The following is a 27,181-nucleotide window of genomic DNA, read 5'->3' on the forward strand; positions in this document are numbered from 1 at the left end:
TCAGAGGTAAAAGATTTTATTATCCCATGGATTTTTCCTAAGAAGTAAGAGTCCTACCAGACAAAATATACAAAGCATCTTATGTTTTCTTTCTAGACAACTGCATTCTCATCCTATGAAACAGTGACCACATTAGTTCACCTTAAAGAACCAAGGTTTGTCCTTACAGCTGCGGGATTGCACAGAGTTAGCATATTCAATGACCAGTTAATTCATGCAGCATCAGAAGGAAGGGGAAAAAGGTCTGTATGCTCACCTGAGTGCAGGCTTAGGTTCCTAGAAATGAAGAGAAACGCAGGGCTTAAATTTACCAGTTTGTGGCACTTCCATTAAGCGAACCAATTCTCTGACCCACTTCTTGTCATCCACTCCGCAATGAAAGGTTAGACCTAGCAGCACGTTATCGGGGGAAAAACACAATGCTAGAAAAGCAAATACCCCTCTGGCAGTGGGAAACTTTCCTTACCGACCTGCATGAAGTCCACAGAATTCTTCGTTTTACATCAAGCTTAAAGCAGAATGAAACCAAAGTGTCCTCCTCTACTTGTTAAAACTTAATGTTTACAGTTGACTATGTTAATATATTAAAAAAAAATTCTCAGCCTCTAAAGACATACTGATTCCTATTGCATTACATGACCATTTTGAGATCCTGTTTTGTTTTCACATAATTAATTCCCAGTATTATTACTTAAAAGTTTTATTCTAAACTATATTAACTTTTTTTTGGTTCTGCTGAGTTAAGGATTGTACTTGCATTTACTTTATCCTTCTTCTTCTAAAACAACAAGCTCATTTCAACAGATGGTGAACAAGTCCAGATTTGCTGGAAACCAATTAACAAGAATGTGCCAAGCTGAAACTCACCCCATTCTTTCAAGCCAAAAAACTGCCTGCATTTCAAGAACCTAATTAGTTTTAACTATATTTATGGTACAGAGAGAAGAATATTTAATTACTCTGCAATTCTTCTGTCTGATGATCAATAGAAATGCAGTTTCGTTCACACAATTTCTCTGCAGTATATTGATCAGCTTGTATCAATATCTGTACTACAATGGTGCCTGCAGATAATGTGATACACGGCTGGACTACAGTAATTACTATCAAAACAGTTTTCATCAGAGGAGTTATACAAGAATACACACTCTGTTTAAAAAAAAAAAAAAAAATCTGCTTCTGCACTTGCCAGTAACTACCAGTTCTGCTGCTGGCACCACTTTGTACGCAGGCATGGCACCCCATCCGCACACACATGGGATCTCGACAGCTCAGGAAGACAGACCCTGTGAACGTAACTCGTCTTTCCAGGCAAGCAGAGCTGGCTGGGACAGGCACAGGGCTGGAGGAACCCACTCTGCTCCATCCATAGCCACAGCCTACAGATGGGATATCAGTGGAGCTTTGGCACCTTCCATCAAAGATTCACCTCCTTCTTTACTTGGGCAAAGTGACAGCAGATCTGTCCAGCTGCAACTGTGTGTTAGAGAAAAGGCTAAACAGCCTTGCACTTCACCCTCTGCTTCGTGGCCGGGGAGCAGGAACACACTGTGTCATTCGTGTCATTCCCAGCCCACCTCATTGCCCCTTGCCCTGGCCTCCTGCCCACCCTGAACACCCATGAGGACACCCTGCATTGCTCAGCGGGTCAGGCTGAGCCGTGCCGCATTCAGGAGGAGACGTGGTGAGGGGTGAGTCCAGGAACCAGACAGAAAAACAATACATAGTGGTTGCTTTCAATGTTCAAAAATCTGGTCTTCAGGAGGACAGCACACAGCAAGCTGGGACCACCACAGCATGGTTTGGGCAGAAACCCTCCCTCTGCTGCGCTTTCTGAATCACCCTGTCACAACTATTCTTTTCCTAAGTGCATCTGGTTACGTATTTCTGGTCATTACATCAGCATGAAAATGGTAACCTTCTGCCCCGGTGCCAAAGCAGCCTCAAAGCACTATACCAGCCTGAAATCGCTGAGCCAGGAAAAGAGCACCTACTTCCAGCACCCCTAGCTCTCGGCCATCCCTTCTACCCCAAACCTGCTCCCATGAAGAGGTTCCCATCCTGTGGCGTGGAAGAAGCTGATCTACTCCCAGGTTATCTTTGACCACTGTGTAAATTTAAGCCCAAACGTCTCGGGTAGGTAGCAGAGAGAGAAGAGAATTCACTGGGAGGCCACAATGGACCCAAGAAGTTAGAGCTGCACAAGCAGGGGAGGGAGTAAAAAAAGTAAGACAGGTTACCATGTCTAAAGAGAGGGCTGAGAGCATGGGTGTGCATGGGTGTGCAAGCAAAGCCAAGGAAGGTTACGTCTGGGGAGCGGCTTCATGACTTTTTGCAGATAACAGTTTCAACCACAAAAGTGTTTTCAAAGTGACGAATACGATGACAGTTTCCAGCCTCGCGTCGACTGATACCTAGAAGTGATTGAAAGAGAGGAGAGGGGAAATTCAACACATTATAAGCTGTAAGAGCTGCAGCAAGTGGGGGAAGGAAAGCAGATGAGATGCAACCGCTGAACACTGAAATGCAGGAACAACACAGCCCACATGAAAAGCAGCATAATCTGGTCTTTGGAAGAAAAGCCACATTCTCTAGGCCATGGTCCTGCAGCAAGAGCTGCCAGGAGCTGGGGGAGCTGCCTGGAAACAGCTGGTTTCAGCTGACAGCATCTCAATGTTATCTCTGAGACCAGAAAGCCTCACAAAACCGGCAGAAGTCACAGGCTGGTACAGAGCACAGCTCTGAACACAGCCAAGGAGGACTTACAATAGCCACCCCTCTAGCTGTATATCCCTGCAGGCACTGATCCTGCTATCGCCTCAGCCTCTCTGGGAAACAAGTTATGCTCCTCATGCCCTTAAACTGCAGGACCTCAACTCTGGGCGGCTCTCCCAGGCAGCTACTCCCCTCTTAGGGCAAACCCGGTGGTGCCCTGCTGACAAACAGGAGCGTGCCAGGGCTCCGCGAGAGCGGCAGCCAGCGTGTCGGCAGCCCCGTGCACAATTGTGCAGCTTCTTGGCTGGGAAAGCAGCCACGGACTACAGCCACGGTGACTTCTGACCCCAAACGCTCTCAGCAGCCTGCAGCTTCCCCAGAGATCCAAACTGACTATAGGTTCGTGTTTCAGGTAAGCCTTTAGGCACACCAGTACCCAAAAACAAATAAATACAAATAAATACAAATAAATACAAATTAAGGAGCTTTTTGCAGTAATATTACCATTTCTATATTAGATACATATTGCTGATTTTCATGAAATTATTTTAAGGTAGTCCAATGTTCCCTCTTCACAGATTGTCCCATATTATTAGGAACTTAATTAATTAAAGGTAATTTGCAGATCTAATCTGCTCTGAATAGCAGCAACTGAAGCGGGTGTCTCCATTTGGGAAATTTTCCAACCAGCTCCCAACAGCACTACTGTTAGTTGAGCCCCAGGACCCCATGTGTAAAGGAATTGCTGGCTCCTGCAACCATTTTCTCAATGTTTCTATTAGGCTGATAGACACAGCGACAGAAACACAGCAGCCATCACCCATTTGCAGCAGCATCACCCCAGATTTGGGTTTAAATGAATTAGATGGGAAACACCTCAATAGATCTCCTGTGTGCTTACATCCGCAGGGAAACCTCCCCTCTCGCCATGCGGAGGCCAGCATGGCTGTAACAGCGGAAATAACAACTGTGATGCGGGGGAAAAGCGAGTTAGGACAGCTGAACACAGCAAGGCTCTTACGTCTCCTCGCGCTCCTCCGCTTCAGCCTGTAGGTCTCCTTGCCGCTGCAGAGGCGGTAGATGAAGGAGCCGAGCTGCTCCATGTCACTGACGTGCTCGGTCGCGATCATCTCCTCTTGGATTATGTATGTCTGAGGCAGGTATGTCCCTTTCTGAAATGAAAGTTTCCACCAAAATAAAGCACAAAGGGTGCCATGATCTTCTCCTCGAACAGAACTGTCTTACACAGAGCGCCAAGGACAGGCAAACAGCGGGAAATGCACTGTGTGAAGGCTCAAACTCCACTTGCCAAGGCCGGTTAACACGCATCCCTGTCCTTGCAGTAAACTGTCCCGTGCTACTAGCACGGGGCACACAAAATGGATTAGATCAAAAAACTGAATGTTTACATAGGGGATGAAGCCAGTGTTGGATCAACCCTGTTATAAAGTAACCCCAATTTTAAAGGGGAGTGTGTGAAGCTGTAACTCTGAGAACCCATCCGGAGAGGGATCAAGGCTCAAGCAAAATGCCAGGAACTCCACTGAAAATGTGCATTTTACATTTACTTCAAAAGGCAAAAACCCCCAAATGCCAGCCCTGCTCAGATTCCAACAGTTTCCTGAGTTTTCCGCGTCTGCCCCTCAGTCCATTCAGCACAGCCACAATAACCTCCTGCCCTCATAGCCCCCAGGCATGGGGACTAGAGATGGGCCATGGGCAGCACATTTAGAAACACCGCCCTGCATGGTAGTGGTGGACACTCGGGGAAAGCGAGCTCTCGCACTCTTTGTCACCCCAGGGACATCGCCCAGCGACCCTGGGGCAGTGCGGGAAGGCGGCTCATGCCGGGGACCGAGCTGAGGCAAAGCAGCGCACGCGAGCTCCCCACTGCTGGGGTGGAGGCCGCTACGGAGATCAGGGTGATGAGTGGGGTGCCTGGGCAGGGGGTACATGGCACAAAGCCACCAGCAGTTAGAAGAAACTGGGAGAGAGAAAATGGGGCACCAGGGAGCACCTCAGGGATGGAGGCAATGGAGAGGAAAGAGACCTTTCTCAGCAACGAGGACTCTCTGCAAGCTGATCTCCAGATGCTCAGGGCATCTCGCAGCTGTCTGGGCATCGCTGCAGCAATAAGCAGCTGTGTTACAAGTACAGCTTGGGCTGGGGGGGCACTTCTGAGCAGAACAGATGCTAACTCAGCCATGAAGCAAAGACTCACTTCTGGTCCCTTTCGCTTAAGAGTCAAATAAAAGAACCAGCAGATCCTAGGGCCACTATAATCAGGTGGAAAGCAATCAACAGCACAATTTTAAGTATCACCTCTTCAGTTTCCAGCACAGGACTGGTTATCTCCATAGAGATGAACCTGGAAACACGCTGTCTTAACTTAGCACTATTAGCACAGCCTACTGGATCAATAATGCTCTCCTCTGATGCTGGAGGACTATTAGCGGAAGTTTGTACTACACTAACGCAACAGTTCTGCAAGAAATTCAATTATGGATTCTCAGTGGGAGAGTGCAGGAGAGGGCACGCGATACGTGCAGTTTCTGGCAGGGCTGTCATGTTAACACCCAGGGCTGGGGCTCGGGATTTGCCATATCCTTGACATGGCAACAGGGCTTAGAGAGACAGACGCACACACACAATCCAGTTTCTTGATTGTTTTACATTTAAATAGCTGTGACAGCTGAAGTAGTCAGGAATCATTGCTCCTCCATTGCAGGCCTGCGGAACAAGCACGATTTCTTAAAGCTGTTGGTGGAGAACTGAAGGTAACTAGAGCACTGAGCATCTTGGGTTCTGCAAAAGATGTGGATCGCCCACCATTTAACTGGGCCACCTCCAACCTCCTGCTGCTGCAGAAGGAGCATCCCTTCATCCTTTCCTCTCAGATACTAATGTAGCCCTGTTCACTAAACCATTACACCTACACAGAATAAAGTCTGCAAGAAGTAGCAGAGCCATGTACGGTGAAAAACCAGACACAAGGGGCCTGGTAACACATACGCTGAGACCTGAGCAGGATCTGGCGCAGCCCAGACACAGCAGGGATGGCAGAGCAGGCACAGGGCATGCAGCAACCACTCCGCAAAGGGGCACCCCAGCACCAGAAAGGGCAAAGGAGCTTCACTCAATCCCTGTGCTGCCACAGTCTGCTGGCACAAACAGCTAATATTATTTGCTGGACTGAGGTTTGGTCCTAGAAACAGAACTGAAGCCACTGAACATCTTCAGAACTAAACTTTCAGGTGAAAACTAGTTGCATTCATTAGGGACTTGAACTGGATTCAGAAGAGTGGAGAAGGCAAATGAAGTGCAAGAGGAACAAGGCAAAAGCCTCCAAGTTCAAGGACCAATGCAGTTCATCCAGCATCCAAAGCAGAGGCAGCTATGAGATCAGACCAGGTTCCTCACCCCTTTATCCAGTCTGGTCTTGAAAACCTCCAAGGATTTCAAGGAGGCAGCACAACCTCCCTGGGCAACCTGTTCCACCGCTTCTGTCCTCATGGCAAAAACCCTTTTCTGAGCTTAAGACCAAGCTAAACACTTAAAAACAATGTCTCTAAGGTGCGTGTTAAAACCTCCATAGACAGATTGGACACTTACCCATCCCAATAATCAGGAAGTTATTTAAACCCACATCTGTTTGTACTCTCTTTAAAGAATCAAACACGTAAGACCATTTTAACTGTATTTTTGTTCCCTTTTTAATTCCATTTCCAATAAAGAGAAAGCATCATTTCCACTGACTGTGATATTACATCTCTTATTTTAGGATGTCACCAACATTCCCAGTCTCCTCAGTTTTTTTTCTGGGGCTATGCTGTCAGCTTGTGCAATCCTGCCTTTTCCATTTCCCTCTGCCCCAGAGACTGGTCACCTGCCATGGTCAGGAGCTGTGGCTGGTTTGGAACGAGTTGTAAGTAAACGTGTGTTGTACCCCAGCAGGGTTCCCAGCACATTTGCCAGACGGTTACAGTGCATGAAATTGCGAGGACTGCAAGGCAACAAACCGGGAGTTTGACAAAGACTGGAAATCAGGCGTCTCTCAAGACACAACCTTTTGTCTCTGAGCTTAACCCCTAGAAAATTCATCACACTGCATGTAGCAGCAAGTGAGCAAAGGGAATTTAAGAAAGAATAAGAGTCAGATTGGTTTTTTCTTTTCTTTTCAATAGACCGTCACAGAAGGGAGTAAGAGTCCCAAGCTCAGTGCTTTGCTGTACCTGCGAAAGACTGAGACAGATATGCACCTTCTGCAGTCTTAAAAATCCTGTTTTTTTTCCTGCTGCTAAGATTAAATAGTACTTTATTTTAAGATGACTGTTTTCAGTCACTGCAATAGCAGTACAGGCTTCTGAACTGAACAAACCTGCTGGTACTAAACCCAATTAATGCCTGCTGTGAGCAAAACTGCATAAGCCCAAGTCCAGTGTTGCAACCCTCGGCACAGCGGGGAGGGCAGCACAGATTCCCCCGCAAAGGGTGAAAGCTGAAGGCCTGGCACCCCCCAAGGGACACCGAGAGCTCTGCAAATGGCAAACTGCAGCCGTAACCACGGCAAGAGTGAAAGGAGGGAAAGTTTTCTTTTTTAGCTTGATTCCTACTATCAGTAAACAGAGGGAAGAAATCTGCTGCTTCTCTGTGTCACCCTGGTCAGGCTGATCCGTCATGCCAGTGTTACAGTGCTGTCTGCAAAATTAATATTTCAGCTAAACCCACCAAAGCCTTTGCTCTACGTGAAGGCTCAGCTCTGTCAGGGCCAAGGCTTACTTCCACAGACACAGCAGTTTTGGCTTCCCACAAGCTTCTAGCTGGCACTCAGGAGCGAACTCAAGAAGAGCATGCGAAATAAGCAGGACTGCAGCTGTACCTTCACGTTAACCAGCAGCTCCCACAGGTTGCGAGGAGGCATCACGATAGTGGTGTTCAGCTCGATGACGTAGCACTTATCCAGCGTTATGTCGTGATAAGCTGTCAGGCCCTGCGTTCCAAGTAGAGACATTAAGAAACTGAGCCCTTCGCAATGAAACATGGCTGTGAAGATTGGTGAAAAAAGGGAATTCAGGGCAGACAGGAAACCGTTTTAAGCAACAAACCTGTCCAAGGACCTCCCTACCAAGCAAGACGAGCAGGTTGGAAAATCTCAGAGAGGGCCTTGGGAAGGGGGACAGCTCAGTAACAAGATCATCGTAGACATATGTGACAACAGAGATAGCACTAGGTCATCAGCACCACGCTGGTGCACCCCTGCTCAGCCCCATCATACACCCCCCAAAGGCCCCAAGAGCTCCTTACTCGCTGGAAATCATGGATGATATCTGCAGGGTCGCTCCCTCCAAACTGGGGCACCGGGACGTTGATTTGCTCGTAGTTCTCCTCAATGTAAATCTTGACATCTTCGTGCAACTCCAGCTGCCCTTTGAATGGTGAATACAGCGAGTCTTCGTAAAGGACGCCACAGTGGAACACGCTCTCGCGGGGCAGCTGTGGGAACGAGATCTAGGTGGAGGTACAACACTCATGCACCCCACTACCAACTACAGCAAACACAGGAAGAAACATACCCATACTGGGTAAAAACACCCTTTTCAAACAGATGCTTGAGAATATTTTAAGATCAGTCTTTTTTATCAGAAACCGCTCTTGGTGAAGGTAGTGCAAAACACCCTTGTGGAATGGCCACGTTTCCCATCCTGCTAGCCAGCTCCAAAGGGAGTAAAGGATTCCCCGGGAGATTTCACAAGGGGTAATTCAGAAAGGCAAACTGACTGCCTGTAGGCTCTTAAATTTCATAACCAGGCTGTTCACATCCCTCCATAGGTTCCAGTAACTGCACTTTTCTACATAAGGCATATAAGCTTGGAGCGAGCAGAGTATCATTCCTAAAGGCACTTGTAGCCTGGATATGGCAAAGGCACCAAGACAAAGCAGCTTCGCCTCACTGCAAAACAGGACCTGCTGCCCTCCAGGGCTCCAGAAGCACAAGCTACGGGCAAGAGAGCTAACACAGAGTGAAGTCTGAGCATGAAGATCACAGGGACAAACTGCAGCCATTGGAGACTGAGACATAAAGCCCCCATTGCCCTGGTCCCCAAAGCATCTCTGGCCATGCTGAACGGGCTTTGCCGTGTAACTGGACATACACTGCCATCTCGTATCACAAGCCTGCAGCAGGGGTGACAATGGGTGGCCCCAAATGGGCCAGCGGGCATTTCCCAGCACCATTCAGGGTAGGTTATTGACAGGGTGATGGACTGAACACTGTCCATCACCTGGCTGATAACTTTCCCTCAATGCCAGGGACTTCTCATAAGGAAACCCTGCAACAGGGTCCCATCACACCAACACAGCGGCATGTGGGAGGGTTCAGCAGCCCTACAGTTGTCACAGGGTTTCCAGATCAGGTATAAATGAGCACGGGTAATAAAGCACTTAAAGATAGCAAATTAATTTCACAGCAAGAAAATTTATGGAGCAAGGGAGTGTATAAAAAGTGGGTACGTGCTGGCTGCAGAGACGAAGGCAGAACTGGGAGAACTCATTCACTAATAGCTGCTTTGCAGCAGAATGATGGCTCTGGTGCAAATCGATGCTCTGGAGTTTCTCGGCTAAACACTCAGCGAGCCACAGAGCTCAGCAGTTTCATCCTTAAAAAGCAGCTCTGCCCTGTCTCACTCCCTATGCTCTGGCCCACCACAACGCTGCCAGCCCAGTGCCTCAGCTAGGCCAGGCTTTGGAAAGACTACATGGAAGAAAAGGTGCTGAATTAAATGGAGGTCAAGGGCTCACCTTCCATACTGTCTCCTACTTTTCACTTCTCTGCTTGCTTTATTAATAACAGCACCTATTTTTGCTACACCTACAGACTTTTGCTGTGCTAGAGCTGTAAAAACCTACTGCAAAGATCTGTTCCCTTGCCTGTACCTCCCAGCTCTCTCCAGCACTTGCTCTCCCCTCCCAAGCAGCCATACTTTCAGACTGCTTCATCCCTGACAGCAGTAACGTTGGGTTTAAAGGGTAGAACTGGCAGGATATTTTTATGGAGTTTGGAAAAAAAAAAAAAAAATTTAAAAAAAGCAAAACAAAGCCACAAGGGAGGGGAAGGGGAGGGTTTCTGGAAAGCCCTTCCTGGCAGTCGGGATGGAGGTGAGCCTGAGCCTACCACTTAAGACACGCCTGGTCTGCAGTGCCCAGAGGCCTGGCTCCCGAGTTACCACAGTGCAAAGCAATAACTAACAGCACCACCTATTTTAAAGGTTGAAGCAGTTTGTCTGGCTGCTCTGGCTCAGAGTCAGCAGTCCTTCCCGACTTGCCCCTACCTGGGTGATGAAGAAGTATCTGTACACATACATCGAGGCAAAGACCAAGCCCAGGAGCAGCACGAGCAGACCCATGGTCAGGTAGCACACCCCGCTGAGCGATGACCTCCGGCCCTGCACCGCAGGAGCCGGCTCCTCCTGTGGGATGAAAATGAGAGCACTGGTGAGCTGCTGCTGCTGCTGCGAGGGATCAGGAAAGCAGCTATATTTTAAGCAAGGGCCGCACACAAGTTCATGGCGTGTGACTGAAGAAGGCAGGCACCATCCTGCAAAGCCACTTCACATCTGGTGGCATTCTGGCAAGAGTAGAACACTTCTTGTGTGTTTTCCTTTCCCACACTCCAAATATATATATATATTTAATATATATATGTGTGTGTGTGAACATATATGTATATATACCTACTCTGCTTCCCACCAAGTGCTCAGAACAAAGTCAAGCTTTGCATCAGTGGGCGATAAGGATTAGCCGAAAAAAAGGAAATCAGGAACTAACAGTTCCTAGTGACTGAATGTAACAACAGCATTTATGTATTTATACTCAAAAATTTTTGTTGATATGCTGCCACTCTTGCAGTATTTTTCAGGGGAAAATTCTGAGGTGGAAATTACTGGTCTCAGAGAGGTATCTCCTGGCCATGCTGGGGTAAGCCTACCCAAACAGCTACGTTGATCTCAACTTCATTTTCAAGCAGATTCCTGCACACCTTCCTGGAACATGGTCAGAGCATCAACAGAAAACATATCTGCCATTTTTAGAGTGCTGCCCAATCTATACAGACAGGAGCCAGCTCACCTCATTACAGCCCTCGAAAAGGAGGGCAGTGCAAAGGCAGTGTTACCTCCCAGGGACCACTCATCCCAGCCTACGACGCTCTTGTTTTTACTACCAAAATAACCCTCCAAAAGGTTAAGCAGGAAGCTGTAAGGCCTTTCAGAAGCAGATGAAAGAAGTCGGTTCAGAGATGCCCCAGTTTCCGCACGGAAGAGCTGAAAGCTGCCCTCAGCTGAGCAGGCAGCAGGGGAGAGAGGTGCCAGGGAGGGCTCCTGCACATTAACTCCCTCTCCGTGGTACGTGATCTGACGTGTTTGATCAGAAAGACACTCTCTCCACGGCTAGCCAGAGTCCCGTACAAGCTGGAGGAACAGATTTAACAGGTCTTTCCTGCCCCTGAGGCAAGGGCACCCCAGCATCCCTGGGGAGCCCGCCAGGAGGGGATCCCCCCCACCTCCCCAGCACCTGAGCTCCACGGAGGTGCAGAACAGGGGCAGAGCCAGGATCCTGCAACCCCTCTGCCACCCGCTCCCCCCCCAGCCGACATGGACTGCTCCAGCTATCGACCTTTTCTTTTCTAGCCACATTCAGACCGATAACCGCAAAGACCAGATTGCTGTGGGAGAGCTACAATTCCAGCACACCTCCAGGAGAAATTAATCTATATTTATTTCTTCTTCATCTCAGCTGCTGAAAGATCTGCAGCACCTCCATTCACTGCCAGCTCCCCACAGTGAAGGATCAGTGTTTAATCAGCTTGTAACTGCTCCTCCAGCAAATAAAGGGATGAGCAAACTGAAAAATACCACAGTTTTAAGTTCACTTCCAATCTTTTCCTTCTCCTCCTCCTACGGATGAGGGGCAGCAACTGTGACAAGCCGCAAAGAAAATAAAAAAAGAAAAAAAATCACATATTACTAGAAGTAGTTTAAAGGCTCTCTGACATGCACTGCTAGGACAGGAAAGTCATGCTACACGTCAAGTGTTTCACAAAAACAGATTTCCCCTGATACTTGTCATCAGAGAAACAGTGCAGACAGTGGGGGTGAAGAGGAACGAAAAGCTCTCCGCTACTGACACTGAAGCACGGCTGAGAAAATGTTTAACGCTCCGTCAGTGAATTACATCCGAAAGGTGCCAGGTTCCTCTGATGGATAACGCACTGCTCGCCTCCTCGGTGAGCTGCAAGCGCTAACTCTGTGGAGAGCTTGGGGAGAGGGTTCAGAAGGACACAGCAGCTCAAAGAGAAAAAAATTACTCCCACGAAAAAGAAAAACTGTGTTTGAAGAATGGCAGGGAGGGACAAATAAGCCCTCGCTGGTTTGCTATTTGCTAGAGCAGGTCTGTGCTCTTTGCACAGCCAAAGACGCAGCGAGACATCCCACCCCTCACTGCCGAAGGAGATGAGCTAGGCTCCCTACAAAGCATTCCTGGCTTTGGGAAAAATGCCCAAGTTTTGCATTTCAGGAGAGGTGGGGGAAGCGAAGTAGAGCTTTGCCCTGGGAAAAATTACTAAACACCATGAAAAATTAAAAAACCCTCTCAAATTCTCAGGGAGGAAAGAAAAACTCAACAGCAACCATTCTGATGGAGAAGAGATTAAGGCAGCGAGGTTAAAAATGCTGCCAGGCAGGCCAAGGGGAACAATTAACCACAATCCTGCAGAATATTGCATAAAAATCACCTCCGTAAACCCTCACTGAAACATGCATCTCTGTCCCCAGTCCAGCAGATTAAAAGGCCACCAGCCTTTGTCACAATGACTGAATTAGAATTTGAAAGCAACTACACACCAGTCGGTACCCGAGCTTTGGGCTGGAGAAATTCTCAGTGCTGACAGCCCGTGGACGGAGCAGCGCACAACCTGTTTTAACAGCATTTCACCCAAGATAACAAATCTTCTCCAGGCTGGAAAAATCCAGGCATTTTCTTCCATCTGAGGCTGCTGCCCCGCTCATTCTGCAACGTCCCTCCTTCCCCACAGGACCGCCGCTCCCTGCAGTAGAAATGTGGGTATTTTAAAAAACAGGAAAGCCATCGCAGCTGATTTCCATCTGTTCTTGCCGTAGGAACGCCTGGCTCCCCAGCAAGGGAGCAGTTTTCCCTTAAGCTAACCTTCCCGTAAAGAGAACCAGGCAGTCCCAGCAGCGAGCTGCAGGAAAGCCATCCCCGCCAGAAAGACCCCCAGGACGAACCGGCAAACCAAACCACACACCGTGCTCATGCTGCACGGCAGACTTTGCAGATCTGGCAGCATTCCCAACCTCCATAAATTTCGGTGGTGGGGAAAAGAATTAGACTCGGCAGTGGGGTTCCCCTGAAGAGCGAATCACGCCTTTGAGACATTCATTTCCACCGAGGACAAAAATCAAAATATTAACATGCAAAAATACTGTATGTTCACCAGATGTTTAACAATATTCTATAAGAATTTGTTAACCAGACATTCTTCTTGAAACAAGCCATCCGACTATTTTTCAGCCTTTTTTTGGCCAAAAGAAATGGGAAATGTTGGGGTCAAAACCATCTCTGGGCAGATGCAGGGACAAGTATTTCAGTTCAGCAACTGGGCTTTCCTCTTCTTTATTCATCATTTTAAGCACGATATTCCAACAGTGGGCATATTTTACACAAAAATCAAGATAAGGCCCTTCCTCTCCTCTCTGGGCTGTGCAGAGGAGACACATTCATTTGCTCCTCCATGAAAACATGGAAAAGTGACAGCAGCAGCAGAAGAGCACGATGCCCACGGTCCAGGTGCTATGGATGCACACGCGAGGAGGATGCACAGACAGATCCACAGCTCTGCAGAACATCCCACTGCAATTTTTAAGATCTTCTCCAACCTAAATGATTCTATGATTTTAGGGCAGGAAAACCCTACCACTCCACGTGATGATCCTTTCTTGGCACTGCCACACACTCCAGCGCCGGTGCAGGCAGCGGAGGCCACCGCTTCGCTGACCCTACAGAAAGGGCTGGTCCGGCTCCCTTTCCAGTGGGAAAATTGGAAGAGGTGGCAGGCAGAGCTCCTTTTCCTGAGCAACTCGAGGGGAAAGCACAGCTCACTCTTCCTCCGCATGGGCAATGGCAGAAAGCAACCATCTCTCAAGAAGAGCACCTGCATGTCTTGGTTTTCTGCCAGGCATTGTCCTGCTCATACTTCACCCCACCGGGCAAGAGACAGAGGCAGCTCCAGCACATGAGCCTGAATAACCAGACATGCTGACTCAGCTGCAGTTTGCAGGCACAATTGCTCTGCAGACACTCAACCCAGTGCCTGGCAGCAGATAGATAATGGAACACAAAAAGAAATTCCTTTCCTTGGATAAAATGGGCTCTTCAATAAGCTTCAACGCCCTGCCTGCTCGCGGGGCTGGTGCAGGAACAGCACAGGCAGCAGATGCCCAGATGGGAGAGGATGAAGTTTTGATACAGACCATTTGGCGGGGGGGGGGGGGGGAAATCCTAATTCAGTCTTTGGGGATTTTCTTCAGAATTTCAGGTCTTGCTGAGGACACGATAAAAATGGCTGGTGTCCCGTTATCCCTATTTGTTACTCAATGGCTAAGGAGTGCCTCTCCTACAAGTAGGTGTAGGACAGAAGCCTGGCTGTGCTGTACAGATGCAATGTCTGGTCCGCAGCATGGAAATCAAGTCCAAAAGCCAGAGGAAGACAGAGCAGAGAAACCATCAACGCCTGCCAGGCACCGCCGAGGGCTGAGCAAAACCCCCTGGGCTTCACAGCACTGCAGATATGGGGTCAAGAGGAGTTTGCAGCCCGGCGTTGAACTCCCCAGTCCCAGGTCAGCAGCTCCAGCCCTGCGAGGCCAGGGAAGACGAGAGCCTGCAAGCATTCGCTCCCAGCTGGAAACTTCAGTCCCCAGTGCCGGCAACTGGGCTGCCGCAGCACCTCGCTCACCCTCGGCGTCCTTCCCCAGCCTGCAAAGCAGGACTAATGCCCACACGAGAGATTTTCTGACAGCGAGAACCATGTAGATTCCCACTGGGACTGCCATGCCCTGGTGTCCTCTGTCTTTCTGAGGAACTTAGCCTTTTGAAAAAAATGTCCTTGGAGGTCCTGAGCCTTTGGACACACAACACGAGCACAAGCTGCTAGCAAGAACCATACCCAGTGAGGTGTTGCCTTTCTCACGAATACAGTACAGCCTTATGAAAAAATAGATACTTGATTCTATCACTCCATCACCAATGTCTTGCTGAAGATGACAGAAATGAGGAAATTAAAGGTGTCATGTCATGCCTTGCTCCCTCCTGAATCGCACACTGCCTCGGCAGAAATGGGCTCACCTCACACCCTTTTTCTGCTTCCTCAGCTTTGGAAACAGCTCCGAGTTCTCCACAAACTGTTTTTCCTGCATTTCTGAAACACACAGGTTTAAAATCTTTCATTTTAGGTCTACCGGGGGTGATGAATAGCGGACACAGCTCAGCAAGTGTCTAAATATACACTCCCCAACAGGCAAAGAAGCTTCGGGAGAGTAAAAATAGATGCGATTTTGACGACTGACAACTGAGGAGAGAAAGGCGATGCAGACTAAATACTCAAAGGGATGCGGTTTGGAGAGCAGTGCTATCTGAAAGGCAGCAAAATACGTTGTCCCTCTCTGGGAGGTTGCTTGTTTCAAGGGAGCAGCAGCCTGAGCTCTCCATGTAGAAGATGTAACTACAGCCACTGCCACAGGCAGCCAAGGCTTCATCAAAGGTAGCAGACTCGAAACCTGAGAAACCCACATCAGAAAATCTCACTGATCTTGCAGTTTACTCATTTCTGGTAACCAAAGGCCAATATGGACTATGGGAACAGAAAAAAAATCAGTTCAAGGTCTCTACCTCCAGCACATAAAGTCCCATATTCACAATCAAAATCAGTTACTGCTTTACAAAACTTAAGGACCTGCGATAGCAACACCTCCCATTGACTTCAGATGGAAAAAACCCACAGCTGACTGCTGGCAAATTGTAGTTCTGCTGCACCGGGTGTAAGCTGGTACGGACTGACCTCTCCTCTGATGCACCAGGCTTGGATTTGAGTGTCACCTCTAGGGAGAGCAACCTCCACGTCCACACAGATGCAGCCTGCTCTTCCTGCATGCGAAGCAAAGCCCTCCCGTCCATCCACTCCATGGACAGCATCTCGACTACCTGCAGGCGCTGGAGACTGCCGGCACTTACCGCTGCTGCTCTGTATGATAAAAAGAACCGGAGAATTTGTGGGATGAATTACAGGGCAAGGAGATCCAGACCTGCCTCCCAGAGACTACTACTCCTGTATTTTGGCATTCAGACCTGGGGGAGCTTGGTGGTGAATAGCCCCCAGGGATGGCCAGAGCGAGCAGGGGTGGCCAGGCAGGGTTTCAGACTGGAGCGATTACCAAGCTGGAGCTCTGGAGAAAGGAAAAGTGAGAGACTACAAGCAGGGAAAAGGCAGACGAAGGAAGACAAGAAGGGGGAGATGAACCGAGAGAGATCAAAGGCAGTTCATCTTTCCATCCACCTAAGCATCTCCCAGGCTCCAAAAAAGGCTCCTCTGCCAGATGAGCAAAAAAGTAAGTCCCGTCCTTAAAAGCAGTTATGCTTGGAGAGGGGAGAGGGAGTGAAATGAGGAGAAACACCAGGCAACACCACATGGGGAAGAGTGCCTGGGCCATGGCCCTGGCAGAGAGTCACAGGGGCCAGTGCTCAGCACTGGCTATGAGAGGCCCCTGAACAAGCCCAGCACCTGGAAGGAGGGTCCTTCCAGGCTGCAGAGCATTAGATCATAAAGAAAACAATGTGTGTATGCATAGAGATACACACACACACACACACACGTATATATATGGCACACAGTTTCCAAGGCAACCGAACTCACAGCACTTGTGCAGGGCACGCAGCAGCATTTCCACAGAGAACATGATGGCTTTTGGACTCAAAGATGCCTGGAAGCCAAAAAAAAAAAAAAAAAAAAAGGCTGTAATTAAGAGACTATCAGAGACTATCACCGCTGAAGGCAAAAAGGTTGCAATAAATGAATCTAATCACATCTTTAAATGACACCACCACACGTGACTGGCAACAAAGCCACCTGCCTCAGGAGTCACTTCGCAGCACTGGAAATTAGAATATCAAAACCAACCACTGGCTAATTAAAACCCCCAGCTTTGTTACTATATGACAAAGACAGCAGGATGTTAAAAATGCAGCCTAGCATGTGGGAGCTCCTAAGCACTCAGTATCATATCTTCCTTCTCCCCTGTCAGCAAGAGAGATATAAACCCCCCTCTTCTCTCTTTTTTCCATCTCCTTCTGGAACAAAGGGACTCTTTCTCCTCCCCCTTTGCACAGGGGTGAGGAATTCATTTCCATATATATTTTTAATTTCATTTTTTTGGCAGAGGCACAACAACTTCCAGCTGGAGTTTTACCAGCCTCCCTCTCCTCTTTCCCAGGAGTAAGACCATTCAGAGCATTAGCAGAGCCAACAAAGCCCCTTGTAAAAATAAGGCTGTTCTTACCAGCACATAGCTAGAGCCCCAAGCGTCACGCCGAACAGACAGGCAGAGAGAAAATAAACAGCTGTGATAAAGAGGCAAAAAATGTCCCAACCTGGGTGTTTAACAGCCTGACTGCCAAAATACAGAGTCGATAAACACAGCCTGATTTCCAGAAATCCACAGGAGCTGCAGCCACTCACTGCGATGATGGGGAGAATCAGTCCCTGCCCCCGGGCAGCTCCACCACCTCAGCTAAAAGGCTCTGGAGCACCCACGCAGACCCCACCCGGGAGAGGGAAGCAGCAAGCATGGCCAAGCAAAGGTCTGGGGGTTTTTTACAACCCTGAAGAGGGAGGTGGCATTAAAAGAACAGGAATTTTCCCCAGAAGAACAAAGGTTAAGCTTTGACATTGGGTCTCAAAACCTACCTAGAGCAATTAAAGACAAAAGGCAGCTCAAGCAAGAGTGAAGCAGAGCGGCTGCTCTGGGAATAGGGGAAACTCTTACATCGAGGGATTCGAAGAGTTGGAGAGAGACTTATTTCAAAGGTAAAGACATATGCAGGTGGGCTGACACCTGACTCCTTAAAAGACCTTTGACCAAGGCCAAAAATACTCAAGAATGCTGGGAAACTGATGCAAGGAAATGCCAACAGCTTTCAGCTTGTCCTCAGTGTAGTGTCTTCCTTCTCCACCCAGGTGAAGTGAAGAGAAGCTGCTACCAGCTGCCCACAAAACCAGCCTGCTGGCTTCCACCTTCACATGTGGCTTGGGAAGAAGCAAGCCACAAGCCTGACTGCCCACCAAAGTGACGAGCTGTCCCGTGACAGGGCAGCGGGACCACATGCTCGGGAAGGAGCTCGTCAGACTTCCCTTCTGACAGCCACATACTCACCTTCTTCCAGACTAAAATTGTACAATTGCTCCAATATAAACCAGAACCACCTACAAACCTGCGCAAGAGGCCCAGGGAGTCCTGGGCACAAACCAAGAGAGCTAGCGATTGATTTTGCAAAAGGTGTGAAGGATCGCGTGCTGTCTCAACGCATTTGAAAGTACAAAACGTGACAGGGAAAAGACCTCCAGAGACATTAGAAGGTTGCACACGATTTCACCTGAAGTTGTTCACCCTCAGGGATGGCTTTGGATCCTGATGAGGCACCAGAGGAGAGCAGCAGCGGGGCAGAGGACTCACTTGAACACCACGGCTGGGCTCTAACCACTGCTTCCCCCCAGGGAGCTCCACACCCAGATAGTTTTGGGGTCCAAACAAACATACAATTTAAAAGTACAGCACCCACCTCTGAGCTTCTACAGTCAGGCAGGTGGAGATGGTCAAGAGCAAATTAGGCATCTGGGATGTCACCAAGGGCAAGCCAAGCACTGCTGATCTGGTTGTGCCAATTAAGCCACCGCTGTTCCACCTCACTCCTCCACTAGAGGCGACCGATTCCAAAAGGCTGGTGGAAAGGAGGACACAGCCATGCCCAGGGCACTTACGAGCTGGAACAGCCAAGGTATCGCCTTCTGCTGGCTCTGCAGATGAGAGGGGGCATCAGAGCCATAAACCTGCACTATTTGCCCCAAGCAGAGGGGTCAGAGTCCAGCCTTTCCCAGAGTTCACGCTGAAGCGTCTTAACAAGGAACCAGATTTCAGGTTACAACATTTGCTTCTTCCCTGAAAATGAGGGCTTACACAGTGTCATGCCATGAAATGAAGTCACTGCTCCCTTTCAGAAACACTGACAGTGATTATCTCTCCTCGCAGCAGCAGCGTAGGAAAAACCTGACAGTCAGTCCTACACTTGAAAATTCACCACAAAGCAATGGCGTCTAGTTTAACAACAGCAAGAGCGAAGAGGCAAACTTACCCTTCTCAGCTTTATTGTTCAAACTGACTTCAACAGTAGGGCATGACACCAAGGAAGACAACTCTGCAAAGCAAGCACATCATCACCTGGGAAGAAAATACCCATCTAGAAGTGAAAGTGCCTTTTCCATCTCCTGTAAACCCATTAATGAGCAAAGACTTGGTAGCGCAAAAGCAGGAATTGCAAAACTGCGCACAAGGACAACTCATCCTCCCTAGACGCTTCGTTTCTCCAGACCCGGAAGCGGTGCTCTGCTGTGTGGGAACTGCCCTCCCTCCTCCGAGCAGCCATGCAGCCCACCTACCAGGCCACCTCTCTCCCCCAAGTGCCACGTGAGCAGCAGGGTGCAACAACAGGGTGAAAACCAGCGTTCTGCTTATCGCTGCCCAGCATGGGGCTTCTTACAGCAGCAAGGAGGGCTCCTGTCCTATGGACAGGACCTATAGCGCTGCAGTATTAATACATGCAGTGTGTGCAGCAAAGCTTCCAGCTCATAATTACATTTGCGCCCTTTAAAACTGCTACTTTTTAAAGATATTTCTTGGTTTTCTGTGTTTTGCCGAAGAACTCGCTGTGCCCAAGGCAGGCAAGCGTGCTAGGTTCTTCCCACGTGAAGAGCACTTATGTGCAAAGCTGCATTGGCTTCGGCTCTCCTCCAGTTTTGGGAGAATGCACGCCTCTAGACAGACACTTCAAGTTTCTCTGTCTCCAGCTCTTCGGTCTACATCTCGTTGGTGAAAGACAGCTCTGCATTTCCGAATTCAGTCGCATTTATAACATTTCTGCTAGAAATAGTCATTCCCTCTCTTAATCCCCTTGCCAGTTTTAGCCAGATCCTTTGTCATGCTCAGCTGGAATATCAAATATTCATGTCCAGAGTCCAGAAAGACACTCAAGTCTACCATTTCACTAGAGCAGATCCTGTAAGGGTCCAGAGACTTCTTCCAGTTCAGCCCTTTTCCTCCGCTTCCAAGGCATCCCCAAACCACGGAGAACCGAGAACTGGTGACAAGGCTTCTTTTGAAGCTGATGACTCCATACAGGATACAAAAAGAAGTCATCACTTCAGCCCATAAGGGATGTGGGAGGGTTGGGCAAAGGCCAGGAATAACCTTCTGTTACAGGAGGCAGCTTCTTCAAATTAATAACTACTGTGTTTAGATCGCTCAATCAAGACCTCAACACGGTGAAAATACTCACAGCTCAGGAGCATCAAGCCTGGACTCAAGCACGCAAACACGTCACTGAGCACAATCAATCCACATCACCGTCAGCTAGTTTTTCTCCCTCCCTCGGGATTTACAGCTTGCTTTGTAAAAAAACCTGTTCAAAGACTTTTTCCTCACATCCCCTTCCCTTACTATCTGTCTTCCACCTCAGGGCGGTCGCTCACAAACCCCAGCATCGCACCGGCACAGCGGCTACCCCCAAGCTTCAGAGGGCCGGCAGAGATGCCTGCACGGCAGCACGATCGCACGTGCCATCTCATCAGCACAGCCTTTCCCAGACGCAGGACAACACGTTTTGCTTTCTGCTTCCTCTCCCCAAAGGTTTCTGCGAAAGCATCCCGTGACGCACACAGATGTCTTCCCATCCTCTGCAAACTGCCCCGCTCCCCACGGACACCCGGTCTGCGCTGCGGCGTTTGCCGTAAGGCACGATTCACCCGGGACGGCAGGGAGGAGCGTTCGGCAGAGCCCTGGGCAGCTGAGCAGCTGGTCTCCGCTACGTACAGAGTAAAAGGGATGAGAGGCGCCTCTTCCCCTCCAGTTCTTATCGTTTACCCCTCGTGAAGCACAAGATTTTAATGAAACCCCTTCTCCTCTGGCTGTTGTGCTCTCTGCAGAATAAGTAGCTGCCAGTATTAGAAGGGTTTACAAGGAATCAACAAAAAAAAAACCCCAAACCAAATTTTGACTGGAGAGCTCCAGCCATCAGTTTCACTCAGTTCCTGTGGATTTCAACATCCATCACAAACACAAGGAGCATATTTCGCAGAGCAGGTAAAGACACAGGGTATGTATTTATTGCTATTTCAGACTGTAAATCTGGAGTTCAATTAAAACTCACTGAATACCGCTTTGCATCTGAGAAAATATTTTCCATAGAACACGACAAATTATTTTACTGACTGCATAACCTCAAACTGCTTTCTGCTCGAGGCTGCTACATCCTCCCAGCTCCTACTAATCACAACAAGACAGTTTCTTTTATAAGCCCTCTAAAACGTTGCAACTGCCTCAAAATTACGGGGATTTTTCTGACAGAGTTCAAACTGCATATTCTTTCCAATTCAAGCTGAGCTGCACAGGGCAGAAATGAGGCTCAGCACACGCGAGCTTGCTGTCAGGACTCCTCACCTACTACTTTTTGGGACACATTAGCATCACAGACATCTTCCTGCCCGCCACATCTTCGCAGTCGCGGAGCACCTGCCAAAATTCACAGGCTGCGGAAGCCGCCGCTGAATCATTTCCCAGCTCTGCCTCCTATCGCTGGGATTGAAGTTGTGAGATCAAAGAGGAAAGGAATGCAGAGCATCTTGTTTGCATGTCACCGATGCCATTTTGCTGCAAGGCAGCTAGAGCAAGACACACACAGACAGGAATTATTGGCAGCAGGAGAGAGCGCGTGGCAGGAAAGCCTGGCTACGGAGAGACCAACCCCACAGCTTGGGTGTTTGACAAACCAGCACATCCCCTCAGTCCAGCTAAGTACAAACTACACCGAAGAATCCAGTGTCATAGGTACCCTGAAAAACAGCATCAGGAAAAGGCCACCTTCTTGTCGGTGGATGTGCTGCTCCCTGGACACCCTCATGCTGCACTGACTCACCGCAGCCTGCTCCTGCCCTTCCGTCACGGGTCTTATGCCGATTTTCTTACATGTCTGTCTGCTGGAATTAACCGACTGTTGCAGAGTCTTTGTTCTAAACTCACGGGTTTAAGTTCCTCTGTAGCTCACGTGGGCTTAAAAGAACAACATTGTGCACCCCAGGAGTCAGAGAAAGGCCCAAGGCAACATGAAGAACCCAAAATTTACTATTTGCTACCTAAGCCTATTTCATTCATCTGGCAGGACCTGAATCAGAATAATTTTGATTGCTGGGATATGCCAGCACTAATGATGGATATACGCTTCTGTTACTTTTATTTTTTATTTTATTATCTTTTAAACTCCTTTTCTCACAGTGCTCGTGAGAAGAAGCTGCATCCTGCCCAAGCTCACGCAGGATCAGCAGAACAACCAACTTCCCAGCTGCAGCAAGCTGGTATGATGGCAGCACGAGCTGCAAGTCCAACGTGACAGTCAACTTTCAGGGTTGGACATCAAAGGTGTGAAGAAACCTACCACCTTCTTTTGTTCGTAATTGGGAAAGATGAAGTCTGGAAATCACCGAGAGATCACAGTTGGCCACATTCCCCCGTTACAAGTTTCTATACAGCTCCTCGGCATTAGATTAATCAATGCAATCATGACAGACTGAGCACATTCAGACACTGACAGCACAGCCGACAGCCGCAAGCACATCCGTGCATGATGCAAGAGATCATTACGATACAAGTGACTCCCTCAACTCTCTGCAGAACTGAGCAATCTCCTGAAGCCCCTACTGCAGAGCAAGTCTCCGGGGCAGATAATTCCCACTCGCTCGGTAAGGCACGCGAGGAGGGACGCTCTGCGCTGCTGCAGGAACGGAGCAAAACCACGGCTCCCCTGTGGTTTTTAAATCAGGGAGATATTAGGGTTCAATAAATGATCAAACTACACACACAGTCTGAGGTATTTACGAGGAATACAGAAATGCCATGTAAGTCTCCTGCTCTGACGCAGAAGTGCTGTACCAAGGGGGACTTGATGCTGTGGGTCAAGCCAACCTCTCTGGACAACACCCTCCCACCACACAATGCCATATTTACCCCAGGGGGTCCACCCTCGCAGAAGAGCTTGCAAGCTGGGCGTTCTCTAGCACAAAAGACTTCAGAAACGCTCCTGGCCAAACACAACAGCGCTGTGTAATCACCTTCCCCTCCTTGAGAGGGACACCAGCCATAGCACCACTGGTACGTGCCCAGCACTACCTGCCTGCGCCTGCCCGCGACTCAGTCTGGATGGGACTCGCCATAACTCTACCCCAAGGCCCCGGCCATGCTCTGCATCTGCCAGGGATGCCCCAACGCCTTCGTTCACCCCGTACCTGGCAGGGTCCCAACCTCCACAGGCATGAGCACTCGTTCCACTCTGACACCCATCACCTGAAACCAGCAGAGCAATTCAACTTCAGCATGTCAACTCCCATCTGGAAAACTGCAAAGCATCTAGAGCTGCATGGGCTCTTATCCCCCTCGCTTCTCATCTTGCTCCAGCACCAGCCGTCTTGTTCCTCTTGCCTCTTCTCCATGCCAACCCTAAGCCTTCAGAGATGTTAGAATTTGAAATCCACCCACGAACGATCAATTCCAAATTACATTCCCCCAGGCAAAACCACCCAGACCAAAGGGATGAGGCCTGATGCCACTTGTCCACACTGGCAATTTACTTCGGTGCCCAAGGACGGTGGCTCCCCGTAACAGCGCCAGTGCCCTGCCCCATCCCCTCCCTACTTCTCCAAACTTCAGATGCCCACGCACCCCTAGGACCTGAGCTAGCATCCGTACCACCAGATGCTTCTATCTTTCCCAGGGCGCATCTCCCAACAGACGCGAGCCCCGAGCAGACACTCGCCCCCCCCCCCCCCCCTTCAGCTCTCACCAGCTCTAACTTAGCAGAGAAGGGATAAAACCGGCGCAGAGAGGGCTCTCCCACCGCCGGCACCCGGGTCGCCCAGCCCGGGCCGCGGCGCCCGCCCGCCCCCGCCCCGCACTCACGGCGCCCGGGGGCAGCAGCACGGTGCCCGCCGCCCCATCGCCCCCCGCCGCCGCCTTCTCCTTTTCCGGCTTGAGCGCCGCCGGCGGCTGCTGCACGCCGATCTTCACCATGGCCCCGCGCCGCCGCCGCTGCCCGCACCGGCACCGCCCCGGGGAGGGGCCGCCACCGCCCCCGCCCCCGGCAGACCCCCGGGGCGCTCCGCCGCTCCGCTTCCCCCGCCCGCGGGACCGGGGAGGGGGGTGTCCCCCAAGCTCCCCCCCCCCCCCCCCCCCCGCCCCGCCGAGGGCTGCGAAGGCAAACGGGAGGCTGCAACCACCGGGGCTGCGCCCGGGGCGCCAGCGGGCTGCCAAACGGGGGGTGGGCAACTGCACCGTGCGAGGCTCGGGGGATTAAACCTGTCCGCAGGGATCTGCCCTCATGAGCACCCGCGGCTGCCTGCCCATCTCGGCAGAAAGCTGTGTGCTCCCCCCGCACCAGCCCCCCTCGGGTCCTGCTTCAACAGCTTTCGGCCACAGCTCAGGATCCCTTCCCGCAGGTTCGGGGTACAGAGGGTGCAGCGGCAGCCGCAGGAAACCCCGGCTGTTTGAGGTGCTGAATTGTCAGTACTGCAAGCGGCACTGCTGAAATCGGGTCAGCAAATAAAAAAAATTAAAAATAAAATAAAACAACCCACCAAGCCTGAAGATGCATCAGCCTCAAGCAGATGCACGCAGAGCGCAGAGGTTACTCTGGGGAAGGCTGGGAAAAGCCCAGCTGCCGTTCGGTGCGAGGCCTGAGCCCAGAATCCATTGAGGAACCGAGGGCATTCAGGCAGCCTCTTCTCCAGGATGAGCTCCGGCCAGCAGAACAGATGGATTACCTTCATCGTGGGGACAATGATCTACAAAAAGCCCTTCCTAACAAAAGCAGAGCGTGGCATGCAGAAGAGAACTGGGGGGGTGGGGGTGTGTTGCTTTTGTGCCACTGATTCTGGTCTTTGTGCCACTGGATGCAGGTTGGGGAGCAGCGGGGAGCAGAGCTGCCTGCACGGGGCTGCAGATACGAAGGCGCTCGGAATGGCAGGAACAGCGTGGCATTACCTGGCTCTACGCAGGAGTCACTGAAGCACTTGCACGGCAAGGAGTAAAGAACACATGTTGACAGTTTTGTTAAGGTAACAAAATGGAAAAAAACATTAACAAAACCCTCTCTGCCAGCCGTGGGTAGCAAGGAAAGTAGCAAACTGTTAGTGGAGAAACACAGCAATACCCTTAACATTGATTTGGTCCACTTAAACACAGTATTTATTTATAATAAAGTCCTTATGAGCATTTTCTTTCGATCCAGAAGGATTCATTATGTACTGAGTGCTTTACATCATGTTATCAACTAACCCATTGATAAATTAGTGCTAAATTTTATTTGCAAAAGGCATCTTTGGCAGGGATTCAACGTTGACTCACAACAACAATTGCTCATAGTGCTGACTTGCCATTGTTCAATATTTAGGGCCGCTCAGTCCTCCCGGCATCCCACTACATGGGTAAAAGTTACATCTGGATTGCAAGTTTTCTCTCACACAGAGATAAGGAGCAGCATTTCCAAAACAGCCCCTAATTTTAGGAACTCAAACTGAGACAAGATGGTCCTGAGTTTCTGACATCAGGAGCACTTACAGCCAGATCCAAAGATCTCACATGCAAACCAAGAGACACCATTGGGACGTTCTGTGACAAAAGCTGTAAGCTGATTGCTAGCTGTTCTGATGAGGTACACCCTAAATGACAGGTAGGAAGTGTCCAGAGCAGCAGCGGAGGGGCAGAAATCCCAATGCCCCAGCCTACTCAAGCCACCGGATTATCCTGCTTCCCACCCCCTTCATCCCTCTTGGGCCCCGATTTGGCCCTGCCTTTTTTTTAGGTTGTTTGGCTGTACTCTTCCTCACGCCCAGCTCTCTGAACAAGAAACGCTATGTTACCTCTTTTGTCTCCAGTCCAACGGTCCACCAGGCAGCTCTCATCACAGAGAAGAAATCTAAAGCCAGGATTGCCAGCTGGGGAAAAGTGATATGAAATCTCTCAATACATCTGATAAACGGCAGAGAAAGCTTCACACGAAAATCTTTAGTTTAAAGGCAGAAGTTGTAGAAAATTGGGGTTTGTTCTTGCAGTTTGTGGCAAACATGCCCCCGCCCCCCATCCCCAGTCAGTCTGTGGGGCTGGTGGGACAAGCCTGCAGTCAGGACAGTGAAGGATCCTCTTCTAATATTCAGGCCAGTTGTGAAAGATACTGACAGAAATACGGATGAGGCTTCCTGATGTTCATCAGGGCTCCTGACAGAACTAGTCTATTGATTTTTAGAGTGGCAAACAGACTGAAAGGCAGCATCACACCATGCCAAGGCAGCAGCAAAGCACCAGGCAGCAGTGACCTGTCATCTACCCACTCAACTTGGGTCTTCTCTGGAGTACGACGACTAATTTCCCACTGTAAGTGGACAGTAGCATTGATCAAATATGGGAGACTGACATCGGAGTGTGTGTGTTGGGGGCGTCCCCTGGTCACAGCTCAGAAGCAGCCTGCTTGGATCAGTCTGGCTGGTCTCCATCAGGAAGCCCCACCCGATGGCCCATTGCCCTGTCCGGCTATAGGCACGGCTTAATCATCACCCTGTAGGACAGGACCTGGCCCCTAGGAGCACCCACGGAGCAAAGAGTGTCCCCCAAGAGGTGAGGAATCCTGCAGGATGCTGTCGATGCTGATATGCACTTTTAAAAACTGCTTTTTTTAAGGGAAATATGCACAAGTGCCTCGAACAATCTAACAGTTTGCAGTATTTGTGAATACAACTGGAATATTCATATTAATTTTACTGTACCACAAAAAAAGAAATTGCAGGACTGGCAAGGAAGGCAAGTTATTTTTAGCATAACAATGAACCCAAAACATCTATTTTAAAAATTTATATGAAAACATCCAAATGATTATAAAATGGGTCAACATTAACAGTCTAAAACTTTAAGCATCTTTATTTAATGCTTCAAAATTTAGTATCAGTCAGAGCCATGTCATTCTGAGGCATCTCCTGATTTCAATTACGTATCTGGATAAATGGCTTTGCAAGCATTAAGAAAAATCACCCTAGTCA

General features: G+C 49.5%; 1 protein-coding gene across 3 annotated transcripts; it reads right to left on the reverse strand.

Moving 5' to 3' along the window:
• On the reverse strand, nucleotides 1–26,752 carry ITM2C (integral membrane protein 2C). 3 transcript variants are annotated; one of them, XM_075760932.1, is made up of 6 exons: nucleotides 26,012–26,752; nucleotides 10,044–10,181; nucleotides 8,020–8,208; nucleotides 7,595–7,705; nucleotides 3,737–3,887; nucleotides 1–2,414 (listed from the first exon to the last, which is right to left on the reverse strand). In XM_075760932.1, exons 1-6 carry the CDS (start codon nucleotides 26,051–26,053, stop codon nucleotides 2,323–2,325), a joined length of 723 nt encoding a protein of 240 aa, XP_075617047.1. In that variant the 5' UTR covers nucleotides 26,054–26,752; the 3' UTR covers nucleotides 1–2,322. The 3 variants fall into 3 exon arrangements, with proteins under 3 accessions (XP_075617047.1, XP_075617046.1, XP_075617048.1); XM_075760931.1 differs by lacking the exon at nucleotides 26,012–26,752 and adding an exon at nucleotides 24,054–24,221; XM_075760933.1 differs by lacking the exon at nucleotides 26,012–26,752 and adding an exon at nucleotides 18,616–18,634.
• Between the last annotated feature and the right edge of the window lie 429 nt (nucleotides 26,753–27,181).

Source organism: Balearica regulorum, chromosome 9, assembly GCF_011004875.1.
Source record: "Balearica regulorum gibbericeps isolate bBalReg1 chromosome 9, bBalReg1.pri, whole genome shotgun sequence".
Classification (NCBI taxonomy): domain Eukaryota; kingdom Metazoa; phylum Chordata; class Aves; order Gruiformes; family Gruidae; genus Balearica; species Balearica regulorum.

What these genes read in the sequence shown, in the direction of transcription:
- ITM2C (XM_075760931.1), bottom strand. Translation starts at nt 24,164, where the DNA reads ATGGTGAAGATCGGCGTGCAGCAGCCGCCGGCGGCGCTCAAGCCGGAA. An exon ending in TGCTGCTGCCCCCGGGCGCC is followed by an intron (nt 10,182 to 24,053) that starts GTGAGTGCGGGG and finishes TTCATCCCACAG; the next exon opens with GAGGAGCCGGCTCCTGCGGT. An exon ending in AGCTGCTGGTTAACGTGAAG is followed by an intron (nt 3,888 to 7,594) that starts GTACAGCTGCAG and finishes CTTTCATTTCAG; the next exon opens with AAAGGGACATACCTGCCTCA.